The sequence below is a fragment of the Dreissena polymorpha genome, chromosome 8 (genome assembly GCF_020536995.1).
Source record: "Dreissena polymorpha isolate Duluth1 chromosome 8, UMN_Dpol_1.0, whole genome shotgun sequence".
Lineage (NCBI taxonomy): Eukaryota > Metazoa > Mollusca > Bivalvia > Myida > Dreissenidae > Dreissena > Dreissena polymorpha.
Window position 1 is genome coordinate 83,708,864 of NC_068362.1, and position 24,160 is coordinate 83,733,023.

At 36.8% G+C, this 24,160-nt stretch overlaps 2 protein-coding genes across 2 annotated transcripts in view; both read left to right on the forward strand.

Annotated features, from left to right (window-relative positions):
• The first annotated feature begins 3,204 nt into the window (after positions 1–3,204).
• Positions 3,205–24,160, forward strand: part of LOC127842247 (leucine zipper putative tumor suppressor 2 homolog) — a 123,312-nt gene continuing 102,356 nt past the window's right edge. Inside the window, exon 1 of the mRNA XM_052371668.1 lies at positions 3,205–3,507. The gene's annotated coding sequence lies outside the window, so the exon portion shown is untranslated. The remainder of the gene's footprint in view (positions 3,508–24,160) is intronic.
• LOC127840704 (keratin-associated protein 4-3-like) lies at positions 8,320–10,370 on the forward strand. Its single transcript, XM_052369117.1, has 4 exons — positions 8,320–8,651; positions 8,686–8,698; positions 8,761–8,830; positions 10,321–10,370. The coding sequence occupies exons 1-4, from the start codon at positions 8,320–8,322 to the stop codon at positions 10,368–10,370; spliced, it is 465 nt and encodes a 154-aa protein (XP_052225077.1).

The window sequence follows — 24,160 nt, forward strand, 5'->3', positions numbered from 1 at the left end:
GTTTTATTTTGACTTCACCAAGAACTGTCAGAGTATTCAAGGTGCCAGTCTTATTGTGACTTGGCCCAAACTGTCAGAGTGTTCAGAGAGCCAGTCTTATCTTGACTACTCCAAGAACTGTCAGAGTGTTCAGGGTGCAAGTCTTATTTTGACTACTTAAAGAACTGTCAGATTGTTCAGGGTGCCAATCTTATTTTGACTACACCAAGAACTGTCAGAGTGTTCAGGGTGCCAGTCTTATTTTGACTTCACCAAGAATTGTGAGAGTGTTCAGGTAGCCAGTCTAATTATTACTACACCAAGAACTGTCGAGTGTTCAGGGTGCCAGTCTTATTTAGACTGCACATAGAACTGTCAGAGTGGTCAGGGTGCCACTCTTATTTTGTCTGCTCCAAGAATTGTCAGTGTTTTCAGGGTGCCGGACTTATTCTGACTATGCCAAGAACTGTCAGGTGTTCAGGGTGCCAGTCTTATTTTGTCTATACCAGGAACTGCCTGAGTTCAGGTTGCCAACCTTATTTTGACTACACCAAGAACTGTCAGAGTGTTGAGGGTTCCATTCTATTACTAGACCAAGAACTGTCAGAGTGTTGAGGGTGCCAGTCTTATTCTGACTACACCAAGAACTGTCAGAGTGTTCAGGGTGCCAGTCTTATTCTGACTACACCAAGAATTCTCAGAGTGTTCATGGTGCCCGTCTTCTTTTGACTACACCGGAAATTGTCAGAGTGTTCAGGCTGCCAGTCTTATTTTGACTACACAAAGAACTGTCAGTGTGTTCATGGTACCAGTCTTATTTTGACTAGTCCAAGAACTGTCAAGAGTGTTCAGGGAACCAGTGTTCCAGTGTTATTTTGACTTTACCATCAACTGTCAATTGGTTTCAATCTGATACTGTTTTCCTCGTTTTCTTTGTGCCAGTCTAATTCTTACTACACCAAGAACTGTCAGAGTGTTGAGGGTGCTAGTCTCATTATACTACACCAAGAACTGTCAGAGTGTTCTTGGTGCCAGCCTTATTTTGACTTCTCCAAGAACTGTCAGTGTGTTCATGGTACCAGTCTTATTTAGACTAGTCCAAGAACTGTCAGAGTGTTCAGGGTACCAGTGTTCCAGTGTTATTTTGACTTTACCAACAACTGTGTGTGAATGTCAGAGTTTATTTACAGGTCTCGCTCGTCTTCACGACTGCCTTATGTGCGGACCTGCCCCTGTGACCTTTCAGGAGAAAAAGATTAATTTTGAGCCAAAGTAGGTCAAATTTACCCCGGCTGCCTGGGTATTCGCCAAAGATATAATTTGGATCCAAATAGACCAGTGCACGGTGGCCAATGAGACCTTAATGTGCACTGGTAGTAGACAATTTCAAGACAAATTCTTGTCTGGACGCAGCTCCGCCAAGGGAGTGCAGCAAGCTGCTCTGCCTTTATGGCCACTCTCGATGTCACCAGCCGTCGTCTTCATCCCCGAGACGGTTTCCCCAGTGCGTTTAGCGCACTGAGTACCGCCCGCCCCGGGGTGCCTCTATAAGGCCACCCCCTCGATGTTCTTGGACTGCAGTATCAGGCTGAAAATGAAGAGCCTAGTCCCAGGTCCGCCCCGTATGTCCTCCACACTGGTGATCTCGCTGTCCCTCTGGCAGGTCCGGGTAGCGAACTCTCGACGATAAACAGTGGTTGACAAGCCCGCTGCATCTTGGAGAAGACAGCAATCCCAGCAGTGTGGAAGACGTCCGGCTCGAGGGTGACGGACTCAGCTTGATTAGCAGAGCCACCCGCAGAAGTTCCCCTCTATAAGGAAATATGTACAGGTGAGAAGATCTTCTGCGGGCGACTCTCGCCTCAGTCGCGACGCGCACGCTCCAGCTGCTGACCGAGCTTTACCAACAACTGTCAATTGGTTTCAGTCTGATACTGTTTTCCTTGTTATCCCCACGCTTTTTGAAAAAAAGGTGGGGATATTGTGGTGATCTCCGCCGTCCGTCCGTCCGTCTGTCTGTCCGTCCGTCTGTCCGTCTGTCCGTCCGTCCTGGCCACTATCTCCTCCTACACTAAAAGCACTAGAACCTTGAAATTTACACACATGGTAGCTATGAGCATATGTGCGACCCTGCACTATTTGGAATTTTGATCTGACCCCTGGGTCAAAAGTTATAGGGGTTGGGGTGGGGCCGCGTCAGAAATTATCACTCATTTTTTTAGGTTATTTTACATTTACTTCTTTATTTCTACACCGATTCACTTCAAATTGATACTGGACCTCACCTATGACAATACGGTCAATCTCAACCATGCATGGCCCCATTCCCAACCCTGGGGCGCCCCGCCCACATAGGCCACACCCACCAAAAATTTCCATTTACTATAATTTTTTCATTTCTACACGGATTCACTTCAAATTGATACTGAACTTTTGTTATGACATTAGGGTCAATCTCAACTATGCATGGCCCCAATCCCAACCCTGGGGCGCCCGCCCACATAGGCCACACCCACCAAAAAATTCCATTTACTATAATTTTTTCATTTCTACACGGATTCACTTCAAATTGATACTGAACTTCTCTTATGACATTAGGGTCAATCTCAACTATGCATGGCCCCATAACCAACCCTGGGGCCCCGCCCACATAGACCACACCCACCCAAAATTGCCTTTACTATAATTTCTTCATTTCTACACCGATTCACTTCAAATTGATATTGAACTTCTCTTATGACAATACGGTCAATCTCAACTATGCATGGCCCCATTACCAACCCTGGGGCGCCCTGCCCACATATGTCACACCCACCCAAAATTGCCTTTTACTATAACTTCTTCATTTCTACACCAATTCACTTCTAATTGATGATGAACTTCTCTTATGACAATACGGTCAATCTCAGCTATGCATGGCCCCATTACCAACCCTGGGGCACACCTAGGTCAAACATTCGGCGTGGGGATACGCGTCGGCCTCTGCCGCGCCATTTCTAGTTTTCTTTGTGCCAGTCTAATTCTTATTACACCAAGAACTGTCAGAGTGTTGAGGGTGCCAGTCTTATTTTACTACACCAAGAACTGTCAGAGTGTTCAGGGTGCCAGTGTTCCAGTGTTATTTTGACTTTACCAACAACTGTCAATTGGTGTCAGTCTTATACTGTTTTCCTCGTGTTCTTGGTGCCAGTCTAATTCTGACTACTCCAACAACTGTCAGAGTGTTCAGGGTATGAACATTCTGACAGTTCTTGGTGTAGTCAAAATAACGTTGGCAACATGTACACTCTGACAGTTCTTGGTGAAGTCAAAATAAGACTGAGGGTATCAGTCTCATTTTGACAACTCCAACGAATGTCAATTTGTGCCATTCTGGCACTGTTTTCATCGTGTTCCTGTTGCCAGTCTAATTCTGTCTACTCCGAGAACTCTCTTCCATGCCCTGTTAGCTTTTTCTGGGAGTACAAGTTTAAGTGATAACACAAACTGAAAAGTGGTTGAACTTCAAGGACTAAAATATCACCATGGGTAAGTTTGTTTGGATAGTTTTCCTTGTAATTTGTTGTAGCTACAATGTAACTGATATATATAAACAATTTTAACTTATATATATATAAACAATTTGCGCTTGTGTTCAGTTGTGCATTTTTCTACAAGTACATGTGTACGTGTATTGAGTATATAAAAATGTTTTAAAAAGCCAAACCATTATAATTTAATGTAAAACACATATTTGGATGTGGCAATTCGGATGGCAGAGCAAACGTTTTTTATGCTTTGTTATGATACATGTGTAATACTGAGAACATGGGCGGTATTAGCACATGTTTAATTACACCTCTGCTTTTATGATCCACCACTCTGCAATTGTCTTTTTTGCACAGACACATGCTTTTTAATCAACTATTAGAACAAATATGTTTTCTTGTTCATCATAATATTATGGCCCTTATAAAAGAATAATTTGCGACAGAAAATAAATATTAGTTGCAATCTTCCATGTGCAGTGCAGCATGAGGAAACCCAACCAGCACGTGGTCGAGAAGTGTTAGAGAGTCATGGATGAATGATTTTTATGCAACTTTGTATTGAATGTTTTTTAAACAGCAATTTGCGAAGTTTCAAGATTATATCTTTAGCAATTTGTGGGAAAATATAAGGAAGTATTTGGTAAATCCAGGCTTAATTCATGTGTTCAATCGCACAGACTAATCTGGGAAATACTTCCCGCCTACTTTGCTTTTACTTAAGTAGAGACTTCTATTTTACAAAAAATGCCATAAACGCCAAAAGTTTTGTCAGTGATTAGCCTGTTCTTGGCAATCTGGGAGGACACTTTAAGCACATGCTTTCAGTTCGCATTACCTAAAGACCAACTTAGTTATATAATAGTGTTAGATTGAGTGTCCTATGATGAGCGCAAAGAGATTTTTATAAAGATAGTCAATATTATATTTATATTTCATTGACATATGGGAACAGTTAAAATTTTGTGGAGTAAAAAGGGCAATGTTTTGAAATGATAACAGAGGCCATAAGGTTTAGATTTTAAATATTGCCCTTTATGATGACATAAGTATTCAGGCATTATTCTGTTCCCAAATGAATAATAATAATAACAATGATAATAGTATTACAATTAATAATAATAACAATAATATTAATATTTTGCGCAGTTTGAATATTGATGAGGGTAATATAACAAAGCAAAACCACATAGTGGCTAATAGCCCTGTCACACCGGACTGGCGTCCTTACGGCGACCTAAGACTCAAAACCGGGATAATAATAGCAACATATTGGAATTTCCAATTTTTCTAGATGCCCGGATGACAAAAACCTGTTGTCGGATCAAAAAATCGATTTGTGATCTGCAAATGTCTCCCGAAAATGTCTCCGGACTTAGCCGTGATCGATACACAAATTAACATTTGAAGCTTTCGGATCAAGAAATGAACAAAATGGTACTTATTATTTTGAAAAAGCATCAATAATCAGCTTTTTTTCGATCTTAGTACCATCAGAATATACTTTGTTTACCGTGCGAATTACACTGGAGGGCGCCGAATAATGTTTTGTACCCGGGAGTAAAAGTGCATATATTCAAGATTACAAGTTTTCGCGATGTGGAATTTCATTCCGGGGGTGGTTATACCTCCGCCTAAAAAACCTTAAAGAACCTCCGCCTAAAAAACCTAAAACTAATGAAGAGAAACTTGAAGTACAGTAAAAATTTGAAAAAGATAGAGATAGTTTAGTAGATAGTATAGTCATCTTTTTATAAATGCACAATACATAGTGTATAGTCTGGAAAGTAAGTTAAAATTTAGGTAAAATAACATAGAAATTGTCGGACCACTTGAAATCTTGGAGGACCAGTAATTTCTGAAAGCTGGTGGTCCTTTGGGTCAGTAGGTAAAAAAGTTAGTGTCAAGCCCTGAAGTAGATTACCAATAATAATCTTGCTGTTCACCAATATATTGTATTATATAAGCATGTTTTTGAAAAAAAAAAAAATATCCTTTCTCAAAAATTTTTCATTTTAGGATAACATAATTAGAAAGGTTATTTTCGATTTTTTTTGCAATATGATAAAACTACTTTATATTGGAACAATTTTTGTCTCTAAAATAGACATATATGCATTGGTGGTGGTATTACCAAACAAATGAATCTTTATAATAAATCACCTTATAATTAATTTACCAGTAAGTCTAAATTCTTCAGACCACCTGAGCCTTTTAGTGCAATAATTTTGTAGAACGAAGAAAAAAAATCAGCATAAAAAAATCAGCATAGCATGTCAGATGTTTTAATTACGTGAGGTATTTAGTCCCTTGTGAGTCCCTTTAATTGCAAAATGATGATAAACTCATGAGATAAGTGCAACTATTCAAATTGTTAAGGGTGTTAAATTAAGATAGCATTAAAATGCCTGCAGTATTGACACATCATATATATTATTTGTTAAACAGGCATTACCCATGTGATGTTATTTGATTAATTAATGTTCACTCCAAGATACTGAAAAATTCTAAAAAAAGGGTGTAACCTAAGTATTAGAAGTTATTGAGTTTTCTTTCATTGCAATTAAAGTGTCTTGTAACCTGCATTTATGATATGGAGATATCTTAATAGACCATTGCTCAGCAGTGCAGTTTTTGTGAACAGATGCCCGGGAAATGAATCATTATAGATTGAGACCTTGAAATTTAATGTCATGATTAACAACCACTAAATTCCTTAAAATTACAAGGAATGGCCTAGTTTTCTTTCTGATCTTAATCAGAAATTTGAATGTGGCTGTAAATGTGAGTGGCTATATAGTTTTATAATCTAACATTTTTAATACGGTTACCGGTACACGTTTTGAATCATATTAAATCATTAATATCAGCTCATAATTTCAGCGGCATACTTTTCCAAATTAACTTGTCACAATATCACATAGGGTATCATTTGTTGCTTGTAAAATGGAAGGCTTTCCTAAGATGAACTCAGTTCTTTCTTTTAAACATCGAATTAACCTTCATCATAATATTTAATAGTAATATAACTTTGATCATCTGCTCCTAATCGTATACAGTGCTCAGAGATCTCGGAAGGAAATGTAATTTGTTGAGAATTATTAACAGAAAACAGATTAAGTTTTCAGGGACAACACTTAGTTAAAAAATCCAGATAACCTATATACACATATATGTTATTAAAATTATTTGTGTGAAACAATAACTTTAACATGAGATGATTTAAGCTGACATAAATGACTGGTGCTCTGTGAAAAATGGGCTTAATGCATATGCCTCAAGTATGGTCCATGTCCCTGAGGGACGACACTTTACACTTTATGGAATTTTTTGTTTAAATGAAGTCTCTACTATACATAGTTCAAGTCTAGGTAAGAGGCGTTTCCCAGAGCATGGGCTAAATAGTACTGTCTCTAAAGGACCTTTGTGAACAAAAACCTTGCTCAGCCATATGGAAGGCTATCATGACCCTGACTCAGTCATGAAAATGTTAAATGGTGGTGTTTTCCCAGATTCGCCTGTGCAGTCCACATAGGTTAATAGGGACAACACTTTTGGCCTGAACAGGAATTTTTGCCTTCAAAAGAAAAACACCATAAAAGGGGAAACTGTCGTCCCTCAGTCTTATCTGGGACAACACTTCATGTACATTTATTAAGCCCCGTTTTCCTAGAGCATGGCTTATTTACTCATAACCATGAAGTGTGAGTGCCAGCTTGGGTTATGGTAGTGCCGCGGTATACTGGTCATTCACTGGTCAGTCACAGAGTTGACTGCCCCTGCCATGTGCAAGTGCATAATTGCCATGTAAAGAGACTTAATAGGAGGGTAAATGGTGATCAGTGTGCAATCTTAATTGCCCAGACAGGAGGCAGGGAAGGAAAATGGAAACGAAACCATTCCAGATATTGAGAGAATGTCAGGGTTATGATGGAATGATCAGAACAATAAAAACATTCAGACCCTAATCAAGCATATTAATGGAAGATAAACCTTTATAATGTGCGTAGGGTTAATGGGATATAAACCATATCGCTCCTACATAATGACTGCATAATGACTGTAACTATGGTAATAGTGAAATATGTGTGATATTCGTTCATAAGAAAGAAATCATACTGTATTAAAAACGTTACTTGCATATATATATTGTTGTTATACTTAACTAAGTCATTTCCACTTTCTGCTTTTTTGTTATTTTTTGTTTAAAGGAAGTCTCTTCTTTGCCAAAATCCAACAAAGGCTGACTGAAAGTGTTAACAAAGGCTGACTTAAAGTGTTAATAAAGGCTGACTGAAAGTGTTAACAAAGGCTGACTGAAAGTGTTAACAATGGCTGACTGAAAGTGTTAACAAAGGCTGACTGAAAGTGTTGTACCTGATAAGGCGGTGCAGACTGCAAAAGCTAATTTTAGCAAACACTTTAAGCACATGCATTAAACTTGGTGACCCAGAGTGCATGTCAAATTTAATAAGAAAATAGGAAGCACTATACTTGAAAAATTTGTATCCAACCCAGGCATCTTAAAATGCAATTTTGAGTTGTTGAAAAATAGTACATTTATTGCCGAGTCAGGCAGAACCAGAGTGAGAACTGGAATGAAGATAAGTACTGATAAATAACTGTAATTGTGCAATAATCATGTCCTAAATACATCAACATACAACTCACATGTCGCAACTTGAGTGCATTCTGGGAAAACTTGACTTCATGCATGTGCCCTAAGTGTTGTGACTTGACTTCATGCATGTGCCATAAGTGTTGTGACTTGACTTCATGCCTGTGCCCTAAGTGTTGTGACTTGACTTCATGCATGTGCCCTAAGTGTTGTGACTTGACTTCATGCAAGTGCCCTAAGTGTTGTGACTTGACTTCATGCATGTGCCCTAAGTGTTGTGACTTGACTTCATGCATGTGCCCTAAGTGTTGTAACTTGACTTCATGCAAGTGCCCTAAGTGTTGTGACTTGACTTCATGCATGTGCCCTAAGTGTTGTGACTTGACTTCATGCATGTGCCCTAAGTGTTGTGACTTGACTTCATGCATGTGTCCTAAGTGTTGTGACTTGACTTCATGCATGTGCCCTAAGTGTTGTGACTTGACTTCATGCATGTGTCCTAAGTGTTGTGACTTGACTTCATGCATGTGCCCTTAGTGTTGTGACTTGACTTCATGCAAGTGCCCTAAGTGTTGTGACTTGACTTCATGCATGTGCCCTAAGTGTTGTGTCTTGATTTCATGCATGTGCCCTAAGTGTTGTGACTTGACTTCATGCATGTGCCCTAAGTGTTGTGTCTTGACTTCATGCATGAGCCCTAAGTGTTGTGACTTGACTTCATGCATGTGCCCTAAGTGTTGTGACTTGACTTCATGCATGTGCCCTAAGTGTTGTGACTTGACTTCATGCATGTGCCCTAAGTGTTGCGACTTGACTTCATGCATGTGCCCTAAGTGTAGTGACTTGACTTCATGCATGTGCCCTAAGTGTTGTGACTTGACTTCATACATGTTCCCTAAGTGTTGTGACTAGACTTCATGCATGTGCCCTAAGTGTTGAGACTTGACTTCATGCATGTGCCCTAAGTGTTGTGACTTGACTTCATGCATGTGCCCTAAGTGTTGTGACTTGACTTCATGCATGTGCCCTAAGTGTTGTGACTTGACTTCATGCATGTGCCAAAATTGTTGGGTCAGATTAGCCTGTGTAGTCTGCCAAGGCAAATCACGGATGACACTTTCTGCTTAAATGGAATTTTCAATTTTATAGGCAGTCTCCTCTAAAATAAGTCCAGTTTATACGGAAAGTGCGGTCCTGGATAAACCTTTGCGCACTTCATAGGTTAATTAAGGACACTTTACGCACATGCATTAAGCCGAGTTTTCCTGGAACAAGGCCAATATAGTATATTTGATTTTAGGTGCATCAAATTTAGTTCTTCTTTTAAATGTGGCTCTATTGAAGAGACTATGTCACTTATCCTTAACAGGTAGCCGAGTGGTAGTTAGTCATTTTCATCTGAAAGGACAAATCTATGAACACAAAAACACTGCCATCTTACTCTTTGTGTATTCACTGTCCACCAGCCATAGTCCATATAGGGTCATCTTGCTCATGGAGTGGTCAGTGTTTGGTCTGGTCAGCTGGTTAATGGTTGAAAAGCGTATCCAGTTTTCTTTTATTGATAATGCCAATGGACCGGCTTATTGGTTTGATTATTTTCCTATTGTAACACACAGTTAGCATGGGGCTATCTTGGCTTTGTTTGGGTGATGTAATTACTGTAAAATAATTTATATTTGTTTGCATGAAATCTCATGGTTTTATAAGTGACTTTTTCGTGGACAGGTACATTTTTGGATTTCTGCTTTCATTATTGTTTTTAATACCGGATGGCTATGTATCGGAGCATTGTAAAAAACGTTATTGAATGCAAGAAAATTTAAAAGAAACGTAATAATTTAAATTGTATATAATGGTCAGTTCAAATGACAAAGGAGTTTCACAAGCAATTTTGCTGTTTGGTAATCACACAACAAAGAAAGAAACAACGAACTTACAGTGTAACAATAGGAAGAGATAACTGGTTTGTATTTTTTTCAAATACAAAAATCATGTTATTTGAAATAATCACATTATGCTCACATACTTTTGACTTCAGTGTTTGAGTTTTATTTTATCAACAAAAAGGGTTGGAAATCTATTCGATTGAGACAATTAAACAGGCCAGTATTCAATTCATGTTTGCAAAAAGATTAGAAAAAAATAACTTATAACTTGATATTGAAAAAATGTAGCTTATTTGTTCCTTTGTAGATCTGAAGCTGCACAGACACTTTGAGAATGCAAACATTTTGAAATATTAAAGAGTACAAAAATATTCTCCATGAAACAGTGTATTAGTATTAGTGAAGTTGGAATAAGACGTCAATCTTGGAATGGCTTTGTTAAGTGAAATAATCTGGTTTACAACACAAAATGATTCAAATGATGGCAAGGACACAGTTTTCAACTGGATGATGTACTGGTACATGTATGGTATCGGGGCTTTTCATCAAGAAATTGGGAAGAGGCCCTAGCCTTTCAAATTGGGAATTTCATGCGCGATAACTGCTCATTTTGGGAAGACTATGTTTTGAAAAGTTTTTGAAACAGGGTCTTTTTCATTGTGCAGAAGTATTAAAAGAAACAGTGTGATGCATTCTTAATCATATTAGAGCTCATTGCTTTCAATTTGGGAGATGCCCAATATGTCCAAGTCAAAAAAATAAAATTACATTTTTATTTTTTTATTTTTTTTAACAATCATTTCTATTTTGGAAATTCTTCTGCCAGTGTTGGGAAAAATGACCTTATTTTCAATTGGAAAGGAACCATGCAATTGGCAAGGACATTGAGTTTTTCATTGGATGAGTTACTGTGGACACAGTTTTCAATTGAATGATGTATCAGTACTCCATGCATGGCAAGCAGTGATTTTTTTTGCTTTTATTTGTTACAGCCTGTGCCATTTGAATTGGGAAAATTAGCGAGATAAACCGTGAAATTGGGAAAAATAAGCGCCATAAAATTAAGCATGATTAATATGATTATAAGTAACAGAATAAATATTGTTTTTAAGTGCATGTTCAGGGGTTTTTCTACTAATTTGGGGAAAAGGAGTCTGGTAAAATTGGGATTTTTTTTTTATCAATAAAAGTGGAAAATTTGGGAATTTTGTATTGACAAAAAGGACTAAATTAAAGTTATATATTTTGTAGGATGTTTAAAAAATAAAGTTGAGATCTAGAGTTAAGAAATCATAATTAAGTCATAAGAGACTTCTTTCTGAAAATAAAAATTATTATGATTTTTTTTTTTTTTAATTGGGCTTTTTTGGGGGGAAATTTTGGTCAGACTTTGGGATAAAAAAAGGGGAATTTTGCAATTGGGAAGCAGCCAAATATCGGGGGTAATTTTGAGCAAAAAAAAATAACTGGCAAGGACACAGTTTTCAATTGGATGAGTTACTGTGGACACAGTTTTCAATTGAATGATGTACTGGTACGGTGTCCATGCATGGCATTAGGACACAGTCTTCAATTGGATGAGTTACTGTGAGCACAGTTTTCAATTGAATGATGTACCGGTACGGTGTCCATGCATGGCAAGAACACATTTTTCAATTGGATGAGTTACAGTGAGCACAGTTTTCAATTGAATGATGTACCGGTACTGTGTCCATGCATGGCAAGGACACAGTTTTCAATTAGAAGTATTTTAGTCCGAGTACGTTGGTGTACATGTATCAAATAGTTGTTAAATGTATACAGTATGCACATTGTATTATGCCCTCATTGACTATTAACATAATTTTTCTGTAGTATGCTAACATGCTTGGTAATGCGTCTACATACTTGATTGTCACCACATTGCAAGTGTTGCTTTTAACCTGGCTATTATAGAGCAGTTTGGGACACCAACAGAAAGCTTACATGTTGTTAGTTGCCTCTGTGTTTGGACCAAGGATTTCATGTTAGATGCAAATGATTAAAGTGGTACAGAATGCATTTGAATCATTTTGTGGTGTAAACCAGATTATTTCACTGAACAAAGCAATTCCAAGATTGATGTCTTATTCCAACTTCACAATTCATACACTGTAATTAACTACAATTAACAAATACATGTCGGTCATTCATTATTGTTGCTTTAAGTTGAATGCTTTCATGTTCAAGATGTTAAACCAAGAAAGTGTGACCATAAAAAACATGAAATGTTGGTGTTTTAGAGCCTGATGAAAGTCAGGGTTTCCTCAGCTGTCAGTTTCATTATATTTATGGTACATGAACATCCAGATTCCCAGATCGGTTGTGTTTTTCCAACCTGATTTATCCAGTTTGTAGCATAAGAGGTGCAAGACTCTCTGTAAGATAGTGGTCATTTATTAACTTTGTTAAGTGTTTGTACCATACCTTAAAGGAGATTTGGACTGAACACAAAAAATAGAAACTCTAGTTAAGTAAAATTTAGCCTAAATGTTAAGGTCATTGGGATGATGTGCAGAAGGCCTGAGTAAGTCACCCTTGCTAAAAATCAAGGTCACCATTTCAAAGTCATGGAAAATCTTGGTGGGGGATATAGCTGTCGCTAATAGACTGCCCTGTTTGCAATTATGAATGAATGGTTAAATATGACTGACATATTACATATTTTTTAAAAGCTCAAACGTCATGTGATAACTGTAATAAGAATTGCATGTTCTAAATTTACTGAACTTGTGTCTTAATTTTTGTTGTTACCCTTTTCAAAAAATGGTTTGCATTATTGTCTGGATATCATTGAGATTGTTATGATAGTATATCTGAATATCTGAGGTGTTCAGGCTTTTTCCTGGCCATTTTCGGACAAAATGAAATTTGGGAATAGGGAATTGTTTCAATGGGGAAAAGTACACTGTTTTGGTTTTTTGTTTAATATTACTCGTTATAATAATTAAAAAAAGAAGAACAAGGTCATATAAATTATTATTTATTTTTCTTTTGGACATTGGGATTTTTTCTTTTTCATATTGGGAATTTTTTTCACCATTTTGATTTGGGAATGGGTCTGAAGGCAGCAGATACACCAGGAAAAGGCCTAGTGCTTGTGAAGTACATAAAGTATTTCTTAATTAACATGCATTATTTGTTGAATAAAAATATTTTACAAATCAACTGCAAATCCTAGCTCAAGGTTTGGATCTACGGCGCGGCTGGATAACTTGTGATGATTTATGGTGCAATCCTTTGTGTAGTTTTTCCCCACCTCTGATTCAGGTAGACATGTTGTCAGCTACTGGCATACTTATGTGCTATTAGTTCTGGTAAAAACAACCTACCAAGGAAAGAGTCTGTTTATTAACTGACAGTGATGCATATGCGTACAGTGTTGTCCCAGGTGAGCTTGTGCAGTCCCAGCACCCTCACACTTCTTTGGGGGAAGGGGTCCGCAGCCCTAGGGAGGGGGAATTTTTTGTAAATGGGGTAATTTTTATTTAAAAAAACAACAACAACTGTGTTAAACATATATTTCTATATATGTGACTGTCTATAGGACAGTAATATAATTTAAATGTGGGTCGGTAGGTAGGCTTTTTTTTCATAACACAACACTTAATTGATTTCATTATTTTCAGGTATCAACAGTGTGAAATGCATGACGACATAGTTTTCACTAATTTTCAGATATAGTTCTTAATAAGATGTTTGATCCAGATTGTCTTTCTCTGTAAATTATTGAATAAATAAATATTCTTTGAAAACTAAAGACTGCATTTTGAATAAAGCATTTATTGACTAGAATAAATTTAAAAGAAACAAAACAAATTTAACAAAACTAACAGTTCTGAACGATTCAGACGCTTTCCGTAGTTGCGTAAATTTCGGACATAAAATTGGGACGCGGATTTTGTAACAGAAAAAGCTTTTGTAGTTGCCCCTGCGAAATGTTGTTCTGCAGTTCACGAATAATTCGTGAACTGTTCATGAACTGTTCATGAACTGAGTTCATGAATTGTTCACGAATAGTCAGTGAACAGAAAATGAGCCATGTCTGTGAAATGTTCTTGAAATTTTAGTTCATGAACTGTTCATGAACACTAATGGCATGAAGTGTTCATGAAATATTCTTGAAACCTAATGGCATGAAGTGTTCATGAACTATTCTTGAACCCTTATGGCATGAAGTGTTCATGAACTATTCTTGAACCATTATGTCATGAAATGTTCATGAACTATTCGTGAACATCAATGTCATGAAATGTTCTTGAACAGTTCATGAACAACACAATTCTTGAAAAATTCTTCAGACATTTTTATTCTATTTTTCAATGGCTCATTTTCTGTTCACGGACTGTCAGTGAATAGTTCATAAACCATAGTTTTTCAAGAGTTCATAAACTGAGGTGGCATGAAGTGTTCATGAACTATTCATGAACAAGAATTTGTCAATTTATGCAAAGGTTACTCAACAAACAGGTCAGGGTAAGAAGAAACAAGTCTTGTATAAGCACATAACATATTGATAGCAACATATAACAATAATTTAAATATAACACTAATAACTGAGATACAAGTGGTTTGATAATACTCTTAAAATTTCATAATACAACTTTGCACTATATGTTCATGAATAATTCATGTATTGAAAAGATTATGAATAGTCTCATTTTCAGTTCAAGAATCATTTACTAATCAATGGTTTCCCTGAAATGGTTACACTTACAGTGCCAAAGAACTTGAAATTGAACCAATGGCTGATCAGTTCAGCCGGTAATTTATTAAAGACTTACATTTTCAAATATAACATAAACCATGTGCCTTCCGTTTCAACTTCCTGTGCACACAATATTCATCCTTTGTAAACACAGCAATGCAATGTACATGTTTGAGTTCTTGATATCATCTTAAACTGTTCTTGAAATAAGATGTCCTTAAAACATTCTTAAACTCAATGTCTTTTAAGTCTTCCAAGAACAATGACAGATCCTTTTAAGAACATATTGGATTCTTAAAAAGTCCATCATATGTTCAAAAACATTGTGTAGACCTGTTTAAGAACATCAGAAGGAAACATGTTGTTAAAAAAAGTTCTTAAAGTGTTCAAGAAAAGTTTAAGAATAATTAAAGAACAGGAAAGGTCCTTAAAAAGTTATTGAACTGTTCCTGAAGGCAGTTCTTGAACAGTTCTTTTACAAATGTTCTTAAAATTCTCTAGAACAGGTCAAGAACTCTTACTTACAGTGGTGAAAATACTATGCATATTCATACTAACTTCACAGGTTTCACAAATCTACAAGATTAGTATGCTAGACATTTCAATATTACTTTCAAAAATATTTATGAAACATCTAGCACAAAGGAATTCATGAATTATTCATGATGGATCCTCAAAGTCTGTCTCAGAAAAGTCATCAGAAATAATTGTTCATGAAATGTTCATTACTAAGTATTTATGGTTAGATGAAGAACTGTTCATGAACTTTGAAGTGTTCAACAAAAATTCATAAACTGTTCATGAACGTGTCTTAAGAACAGTTTATGTCCAAAATTTCATGAACCAAGATCAGGAACTTTTTGAGAATGGTTCATGAACAATTCCTGATTGGCTTGAAGTGTTCATGAAATCATGAACAACATTTCGCCAAGGTATCTGTAAATTACTGTACAAATAAATATTCTTTGAAAACTGAAGACTGCATTTTGAATAAAGCATTTATTGATTAGAATAAATGTCAATGAAACAAGACATAAACAAAAATAACAGTTCTGAACGATTCAGACGCTTTCCGCAGTTGCGTAAATTTCGGACATTAAATTCGGATGCGGATTTTATAACAGAAAAAACTTATGAGTGGGCGGTTAAAAAACAGGGTCGGTCAGGTAACCGGAAACAATACTTCTTTTTCATTATGACTATATTGGACAAAGCGATATAACGGACAGTGATATATTGGAGTCAATTTTCAACTATAAATCAGCGATTTTTTTTGTGGATTTTTTTTTACATTTTCTGAGGGGGAAAAAATCAGTTTTTGGGGGAAAAAAATATACTTTTCAGATGGGGGACTGCAGATGAAATTCGGCGGCAGATTTGATAGATTGAGGGCCCTGAGTCCGCACAGGCTAATCAGGGACAACAGTGTGTCTGCTTGGATTTTTGCTATGAAGAGACCTCCTCTTAATGAAACTACCCTGAAAGCAAAAAGTATCGTCACTGATTTTCCTCTGCAGACATGCTATAAGCCTCATTTTCCTCTGCAGACATGCTATTAGCCTCATTTTCCTCTGCAGACATGCTATAAGCCTCATTTTCCTCTGCAGACATGCTATTAGCCTCATTTTCCTCTGCAGACATGCTATAAGCCTCATTTTCCTCTGCAGACATGCTATAAGCCTCATTTTCCTCTGCAGACATGCTATAAGCCTCATTTTCCTCTGCAGACATGCTATAAGCCTCATTTTCACAGAGTGAGTCTCACATGGCAATTTTCTTGGTGATGTTGTTTTGGGTGCAACAGTCTTTCAGACACTTGTGAAATTATGCTGCAGCTGCATGTTTAGAGAACTTCTAGAAGTGCTGAAGGACTAATATTCATGAAGAATTATAAAATGAAATCAAAGTAATGCTAATAGCAAAATATATGATAAAAAAATGTCATTTAATATTGTGTAAGTCTGTAACAATCACAGACTGTTACAGATTTCACTGACAGTCAACCTGGGTGCAGCCATAATCTGCAAGATGCTGAAAACCTTCTACATGAAGCAAGAAATGCTTGCTTTTTATGACCATTAACTTTTTTCCCATTATATTTGCAGCTGTCATGCAATATAGGACACACTGTTGCCAATAAACCAGCTTAATGCAACTCAAAATTTTGAAGGAACATAAATGTATCAATAAAATCCTTGCATGATCCATCTGGTAGCCTATCTTTATGATGGCTGATTTTTGCCAAGGCATCTATAATCAGACATCAAGATGATGGCTTCTTGTTACATTGCATGGTAAATCATGGCCACAAGACACTAATCTCAAGAACTAGATGGCCTGTGTCCTAAGGGCCTGGTAATTATGGCCTAGTATCTAGCATCACTTGCTATTTTTGTGGGGAGAAATAACTGAGGAAAATGGCTTGATAAACAGGCTTGATTTGGGTAATTTCGTTCATTACAGAACAGCTGTGTACCCCCACAAGTCTAATGAGGATAAAAGTGTGTTCATGTGGGGCCTAGAAATTCCTACCTGAAGTTCTTTCTAAAATTTCCCCATTTTTCAGAACCACATCCTTAACTACAAATGGCGCGGTAGACGCCGACGCGTATCCCCACGCCGCATGTTTGACCCAGGGGCGCCCCATGGTTGGTAATGGGTCCATGTATAGTTGAGATTGACCGTATTGTCATAAGAGAAGTTCAGTATTAATTAGAAGTGAATCAGTGTAGAAATGAAGAAATTATAATAAAGACAATTTTGGGTGGGTGTGGCCTATTATGGGCAGGGCGCCCTAGGGTTAGTAAAGGGGCCATACATAGTTGAGATTGACCTTATTGTCATAAGAGATGTTCAGTATCAATTTGAAGTAAATCGGTGTAGAAATGAAAAAATTATAGTAAAAGGCAATTTTGGGTGGGCGTGGCCTATGTGGGCGGGGCGCCCCAGGGTTGGTAATGGGGCCATGCATAGATGAGATTAACTGTATTGTCATAAGAGAGGTTCAGTATCAATTTGAAGTGAATCGGTGTAGAAATGAAGAAATTATAGTAAAAGGCATTTTTTGGTGGGCATGGCCTATGTGGGCGGGGCGCCCCAGGGTTGGTAATGGGGCCATGCATAGTTGAGATTAACTGTATTGTCATAAGAGAAGTTCAGTATCAATTTGAAGTGAATCGGTGTAGAAATGAAGAAATTGTAGTAAAAGGCAATTTTGGGTGGGCGTGGCCTATGTGGGCGGGGCCCCCCAGGGTTGGTAATGGGGCCATGCATAGCTGAGATTGACCGTATTGTCATAAGAGAGATCCAGTATTAATTTGAAGTGAATCAGTGTAGAAATGCAGAAATTATAGTAAAAGGCAATTTTGGGTGGGCGTGGCCTATGTGGGCGGGGTGCCCTAGGGTTGGTAATGGGGCCATGCATAGCTTAGATTGACCGTATTGTCATAAGAGAGGTTCAGTATCAATTTGAAGTGAATCGGTGTAGAAATGGAGAAATTTTAGTAAAAGGCAATTTTGGGTGGGCATGGCCTTTGTGGCCGGGGCGCCCCATGGTTGGTAATGGGACCATGCATATTTGAGATTGACCTTAGTGTCATAAGAGAGGCTCAGTATCAATTTGAAGTAAATCGGTGCAGAAATGAAGAAGTTAATGTAAAATAACATAAAAAATGAGTGAAAATCTCTGACCCGGCCCCGCCCCAACCCCCATAACCTTTGACCCAGGGGTCAGATCAAAATTCTCTCACTGTCACCATTGCACATATGCTCATAGCTACCATGTATGTAAGTTTCAAGGTTCTAGTGCTAATAGTGTAGGAGGAGCAGGTGGCCAGGAAGGACGGACGGACAGACGCACATCAATACAATATCCCCACTTTTTCTCCGAATAACGTGGGGATAAAGAACATTAATGGCCCTACAAACATTTCCAGTACTTAAATTAACAACTTGATAAGCAAAGTGCAGGGTTAGGTTTCTCCGTTACAGAAACAGGTTGAAGAGTGATTGATTCTCAGGTTTGGTAACCTGTAATTGATTCTGGTTTCATTACCTGTGATTGATTCTGGTTTGGTTACCTGTGATTGATTCTGGTTTGGTTACCTGTGATTTATTCTGGTTTGGTTACCTGTGATTTATTCTGGTTTGGTTACTTGTGATTTATTCTGGTTTGGTTACCTGTGATTGATTCTGGTTTGGTTACCTGTGATTGATTCTTGTTTGGTTACCAGTGATTTATTGAGGTTTGGTTACCTGTGATTGATTCTGGTTCAGTTACCTGTGATTCAGGTTCTGGTTTGGTTACCTGTGATTCATTCTTGTTTGGTTACCGGTGATGATTCTGGTTTTGTTGCCTGTGATTGATACTGGTTTGGATACTAATGTTATTAGTTCCCTACCGGTTTCATCGGAGGGGACTTATGGTTTGCGCTCTGTGTGTCCGTCAGTCCGTCAGTCTGTGAGTTTGTCACACTTTTCTGGATCCTGCAATAACTTAAAGTTCTTAATATTTTTTCATGAAACTTGAAAACATGGATAGATGGCAATATGGACATTATGCACGTCATTTCATTTTGTTCCTACGTCAAAAATTCTGGTTGCTATGGCAACAAATAGACTAGAAATACTGCTGAAAATGGTGGTTTTCTGGATCCTGCGATAACTTTAAAAGTTCTTCATATTTTTCATAAAACTTGAAACATGGATAGATGGCAATATGGACATTATACACGTCATTTCATTTTGTTCCTACGTCAAAAATTCTGGTTGCTATGGCAACAAATAGACTAGAAATACTGCTGAAAATGGTGGTTTTCTGGATCCTGCGATAACTTTAAAAGTTCTTCATATTTTTTCATGAAACTTGAAACATGGATAGATGGCAATATGGACATTATGCACGTCATTTCATTTTGTTCCTACATCAAAAATTCTGGTTGCTATTGAAACCAAAAAAAAAATTCTGACAATGGTGGAATTTCTGACAAAGGTGGAGCTGGTAGGGGACTGAAATCTGTGCAGGTTAATTATCAACACATTTTACAACACTTTCCATGTAGACTGAATTTGCTTTTAGTAGAGACTACCTTTATAGGAAAGATTGCCATAAAAGCGGAAAGTGTGGTGCCTGATAATCTAGTGCATGAATAAAAAAAATAGCATCACATCTCAGATACATCTTAATTTAGCGAGATTTTAGTCACTTTTGAGTCCCTTTTATTGCAAAAGGATGATCAACATACAAGATTATGTAAGTGCAACTATTGAAGTTGCTTCAGGTATTAAATTAAGATAGCATTTAAATGCATGCAGTATTGACACATTATATTATTTGTTAAACCTGAGCTTTACCCATGTGATGTTATCTGATTAATTATGTTCACTCCAAGATACTGAACAATTCTAAAAAGATGTTGAAATCCAAGTAGCAGAAGTTATTGAGTTTAAATTCTTTCATAACAATTATAGTGCTTTGTAACCTGCATTAATGTTATGTAGATATCTTAACAGACCATTGCTCAGCAGTGCAGTTTTGGCGAATACATGGTGGAAATGAATCATGATGGATTAACACCTTGCAATTCTTTATAGCATCAATAACAATCACTAAATGTTGTTAAAAATACATTTAATGCCCAAGTTTGCTTTTTGATCTGAAGTATACATAAGTTTGAATAAGGCTGTTAATGTGAACAATTAAATTGGTTTATATGAAGTTTTTAACCCTTTACCACTTAGAAAGGTATTTTAACCCATTTTTAGTTCTTTAAAAAGTTAAATATAATTAATGGCCTTTCTTATTAGATTCAAGTTTTAAGGGTTTCAGTTCCAACCCTCAGATACTAATGAGCAGCAAACAGCATAAAACCTGAACAGACTGCTGGTTGCAAAAGCCATTTTTACTTTGCTTCGTGTTGGGGAAAGGGTTAAGAGGGTTACATGTTTTAGCCTGTGCATTCTGCTTTAACGGAAATATTGGTTTAAAGAAAGTCTCTACTAAACAAAAATCTTAAATATAGCCTGAAAGTGCTGTCCCTGATTAGCCTGGGCGGACTGGGTTCAAGCGTTAAGTTTTCCTGGAGAGAGGCTCATGTATATTTTGAATGCTTTCTTTCTCAAAAGGACCTTTAGGTTAAACCTATTTATTTCAGTTCTATTTAATTGAAAGCATTAAGGCTTACTTGAAATGTTCTCGAGTCCGCTTCCTGGCACTAGAACCAGTACTTTGTGTCTATGGGGGAGATCTAAAGAACGCTCCTTCAGTGGTGATCCAACTCGTGACATCCCAGTCGCTAGGCAGACACCATATCCACGACGCCATGGTGACCTATGACCTTTGTGAATTGATACCTTGCTCAGCCATGGGGAATGGGAGATTATGACGTCAAATCTGTTGTGGTGGTGAATTTAAAAAATTAAAATGAAGAAAGGACAGGGCCCAGGCAAGGCAATCTGTATAGTTTTAAAATTGTCATGGTTTGAATTGTTGTTGAATGTATTCAAATTATTCATGTATTCATAACCATTAAGCGTCGGTGACAGCCTGGGTCATGTTAGTGCCTTGTACTGGTCAGTCACAGAGTTGACTGCCCCTGCCATGTGCAAGTGCATAATTGCCACGTAATGAGACTTTATAGGAGGGTAAATGGTGATCAGTGGGATATCTAAATTTCTAAGACAGGAGGCAGCTAATGAATTGGGAACCATTTTTGGGAGGTCAGTCTGATTGTAGCGCATGTCCAAAATACATCATAATGTTACTCACTTGTCCTTTTTAGCAGTGTTTCTTTTTTTACCATTTTGGAAAAGTGTCCGGGGTACTTTGGATAGGGACCAATTGTGTTCCTTTGACTAAAATTGGGAGATGAGTATTTGCTTTGCCTTGATTTCAGATTCCTAACCTAATCAATTTTATGTCCTTATTTGGAAAATGATATTGGCTGGGAATGGAACGACAGTGCGAAAAAACACACTGTAAAGTCTATCAAATTTAAGTACTTTTTAACAGCAGCTGAATTTAAGAGACTACATTGCATATTGTGAAAAGAAGCTGAATTTTTCAGTCAGAGCTCTAACTGAGTAGCTAAGCATTTTGCATTTGAAAGGACAGAACTATGAACACAAACACACTACCATTCTACCCTTTGTGAGTCCACTGTACAGCGGCTGTAACTGTCCATACACTTTGTCATAGGTCATTGCTCTAGGAGTGGTCAGTGCTGGTCAATGGTTCAAGTGGGTATCCAGTTTCCTTTTGTCATCCATAATGGAAACTAATTGGTTCCACGATTTTCACAGTGAGCATAATATGGACATGGCAGCTTAAATAATGGATTGATTATAATATATAGATCTATCATGATATCATTTACTTTATTAAGTGACTGTGATCCATTCAATGTGCACTTAAATTGCATAAATCAAAGGGTGAACTTTTAAAAGTCAAGGAGTTCCAGTGATTTAGTGCTTCTGCAAATCTTTCATATTATTTCTATCAGTGGAAATAAAAGAGGAGTTTTACAAGCAATAGACACTACAAAAGTTCAGTGTAACAATAGGAAATTAAGAGCCTACCGGTATGTGATTTGTTTTTATTCAAAATTCTTGTATGTATACATATAACACATGATTTTCATAAATGGATTACATTATGCTTTCATTGTATTGATGTCCATGTGATTTTTTTTTATTTAAAAAAGAATTGGTCATTTATTTAAATTTTGATTCCTGTATAAAATGTGGAAGTATTCAATTGATTTTCTCATAAAGACTGAGACAAAGTTTGGCTAAAAACTTTCTATTAACCCTTTCCCACTCCCCCTGCGAAGATTTGTTCTAGAAATTGGAACGGTTCTGGAACTGTTCTAGAACATCAAGAACAGTTCTAGAATGTTCCATATTCACGTTCTAGAACTTATGTTCTGGAATTGTTCCAGAACTGTTTTCTAGAATAATTCCAGACATTTGTGGAACAAGGCTTAGTTCTGAAACTGTTCCAATAATATACAAGAACATTTTTAGAACATTTCTAGAACAAAATAAGTTCAAGAAATTTCTAAAAATGTTCTAAACTGTAGTTCTAGAACACATTTAGAACTCTTTAAGAACCAGTAAGTTCTACAAACATTCTAGTGGGGAATAAGAACACATATAGAACAGGTCTAGAACCAAAGTCTACAATTGTCCTACAATTGTTCTACATATTTAAAATAAACTAGTTCAGACAATGATAATTTGACTTCTTTCAAATTATATTTCAAAACAATTTTCACATTGAAACTTTGCTTGCTGTGGTGTCTGCAAGATATTGCTGTCATATCATGAGATATATATATATATCATACACAAACAGAGGACTAATGTTAAGGAGGAGTGTTTGTTGATAGGTCTGGGATACTTTGTATTATTTCTAATCTTAAAACATTATGTGGGTACTCACTAGAAACAACGTTACGAGGCACTCCTAATGAGTATCCAAACATAAGCTTTTATGGAGAACTGGAGAAAATTATCCCTGAAATACCAAAAAGTACTTCTCCTTTAAGTCCTTACAAAATCTTCTGCTACACACATACATATACATGTATATAACTGACTATAATTTGTCACCAAATTACACATTATTTAATTTTTTTTTTACTGTATCTGTTCGGAATTCTGCATACTTAGTGTCTTCTGAATTTGCATGTAATCTTGCGTCAATTAAAACACTATGTCACACGTCCGGTTAGCGTGTGCTCTTTCTTATGAGTGACCAATTTGTTACTTTCACGTTGTTTCCCCAAGTGCGCAGGATAATGAAAGACTGTAAGTCAGAGCAACATTAACTGTAGAACTTTATTGACACAAACACACAGCAAGATGGCAATAGAGCAGAGGTCTTGAACAAATGCTATTAATTGTTAACAATACATATTTTACAACTGAAAGTATTCAATATCTAAAACATCAAACTTTAGGGAATAACTCGCTTTTAGCAAGAGGTAACTGAAGAATTTTAATATATAAAATAATCACCAAATATTTAGACTTGCATGTAGAATGAACAATTGTAATACATACAAAATACTGAACTTATATCACGTATACAAGTAAAGTAGAAATAAAATAAATGTCTTACCTGTAAGTCAGAGCAACATTAACTGTAGAACTTTATTGACACAAACACACAGCAAGATGGCAATAGAGCAGAGGTATTGAATCCATTCTGCGTTTGGCTTATATAGGAGTTGGTTGCCATCTGCTGTTGTTATGGTCACATTTGGTTTAGATTTGCTCTGACCCACAATTAGGTAATGACAACAAAGTATGTTGTAACATCAAAAGGGAGCTTTGATTAAGATGCCAATAACAGGCTGTCATTTAAGATCTCAACATGAATAATTTGTTTGTGACTTAATTTATGTTATGTTATAATCTT

What these genes read in the sequence shown, in the direction of transcription:
- LOC127840704 (XM_052369117.1), top strand. Translation starts at nt 8,320, where the DNA reads ATGTGCCCTAAGTGTTGTGACTTGACTTCATGCAAGTGCCCTAAGTGT. An exon ending in ATGCATGAGCCCTAAGTGTT is followed by an intron (nt 8,831 to 10,320) that starts GTGACTTGACTT and finishes GTTCCTTTGTAG; the next exon opens with ATCTGAAGCTGCACAGACAC.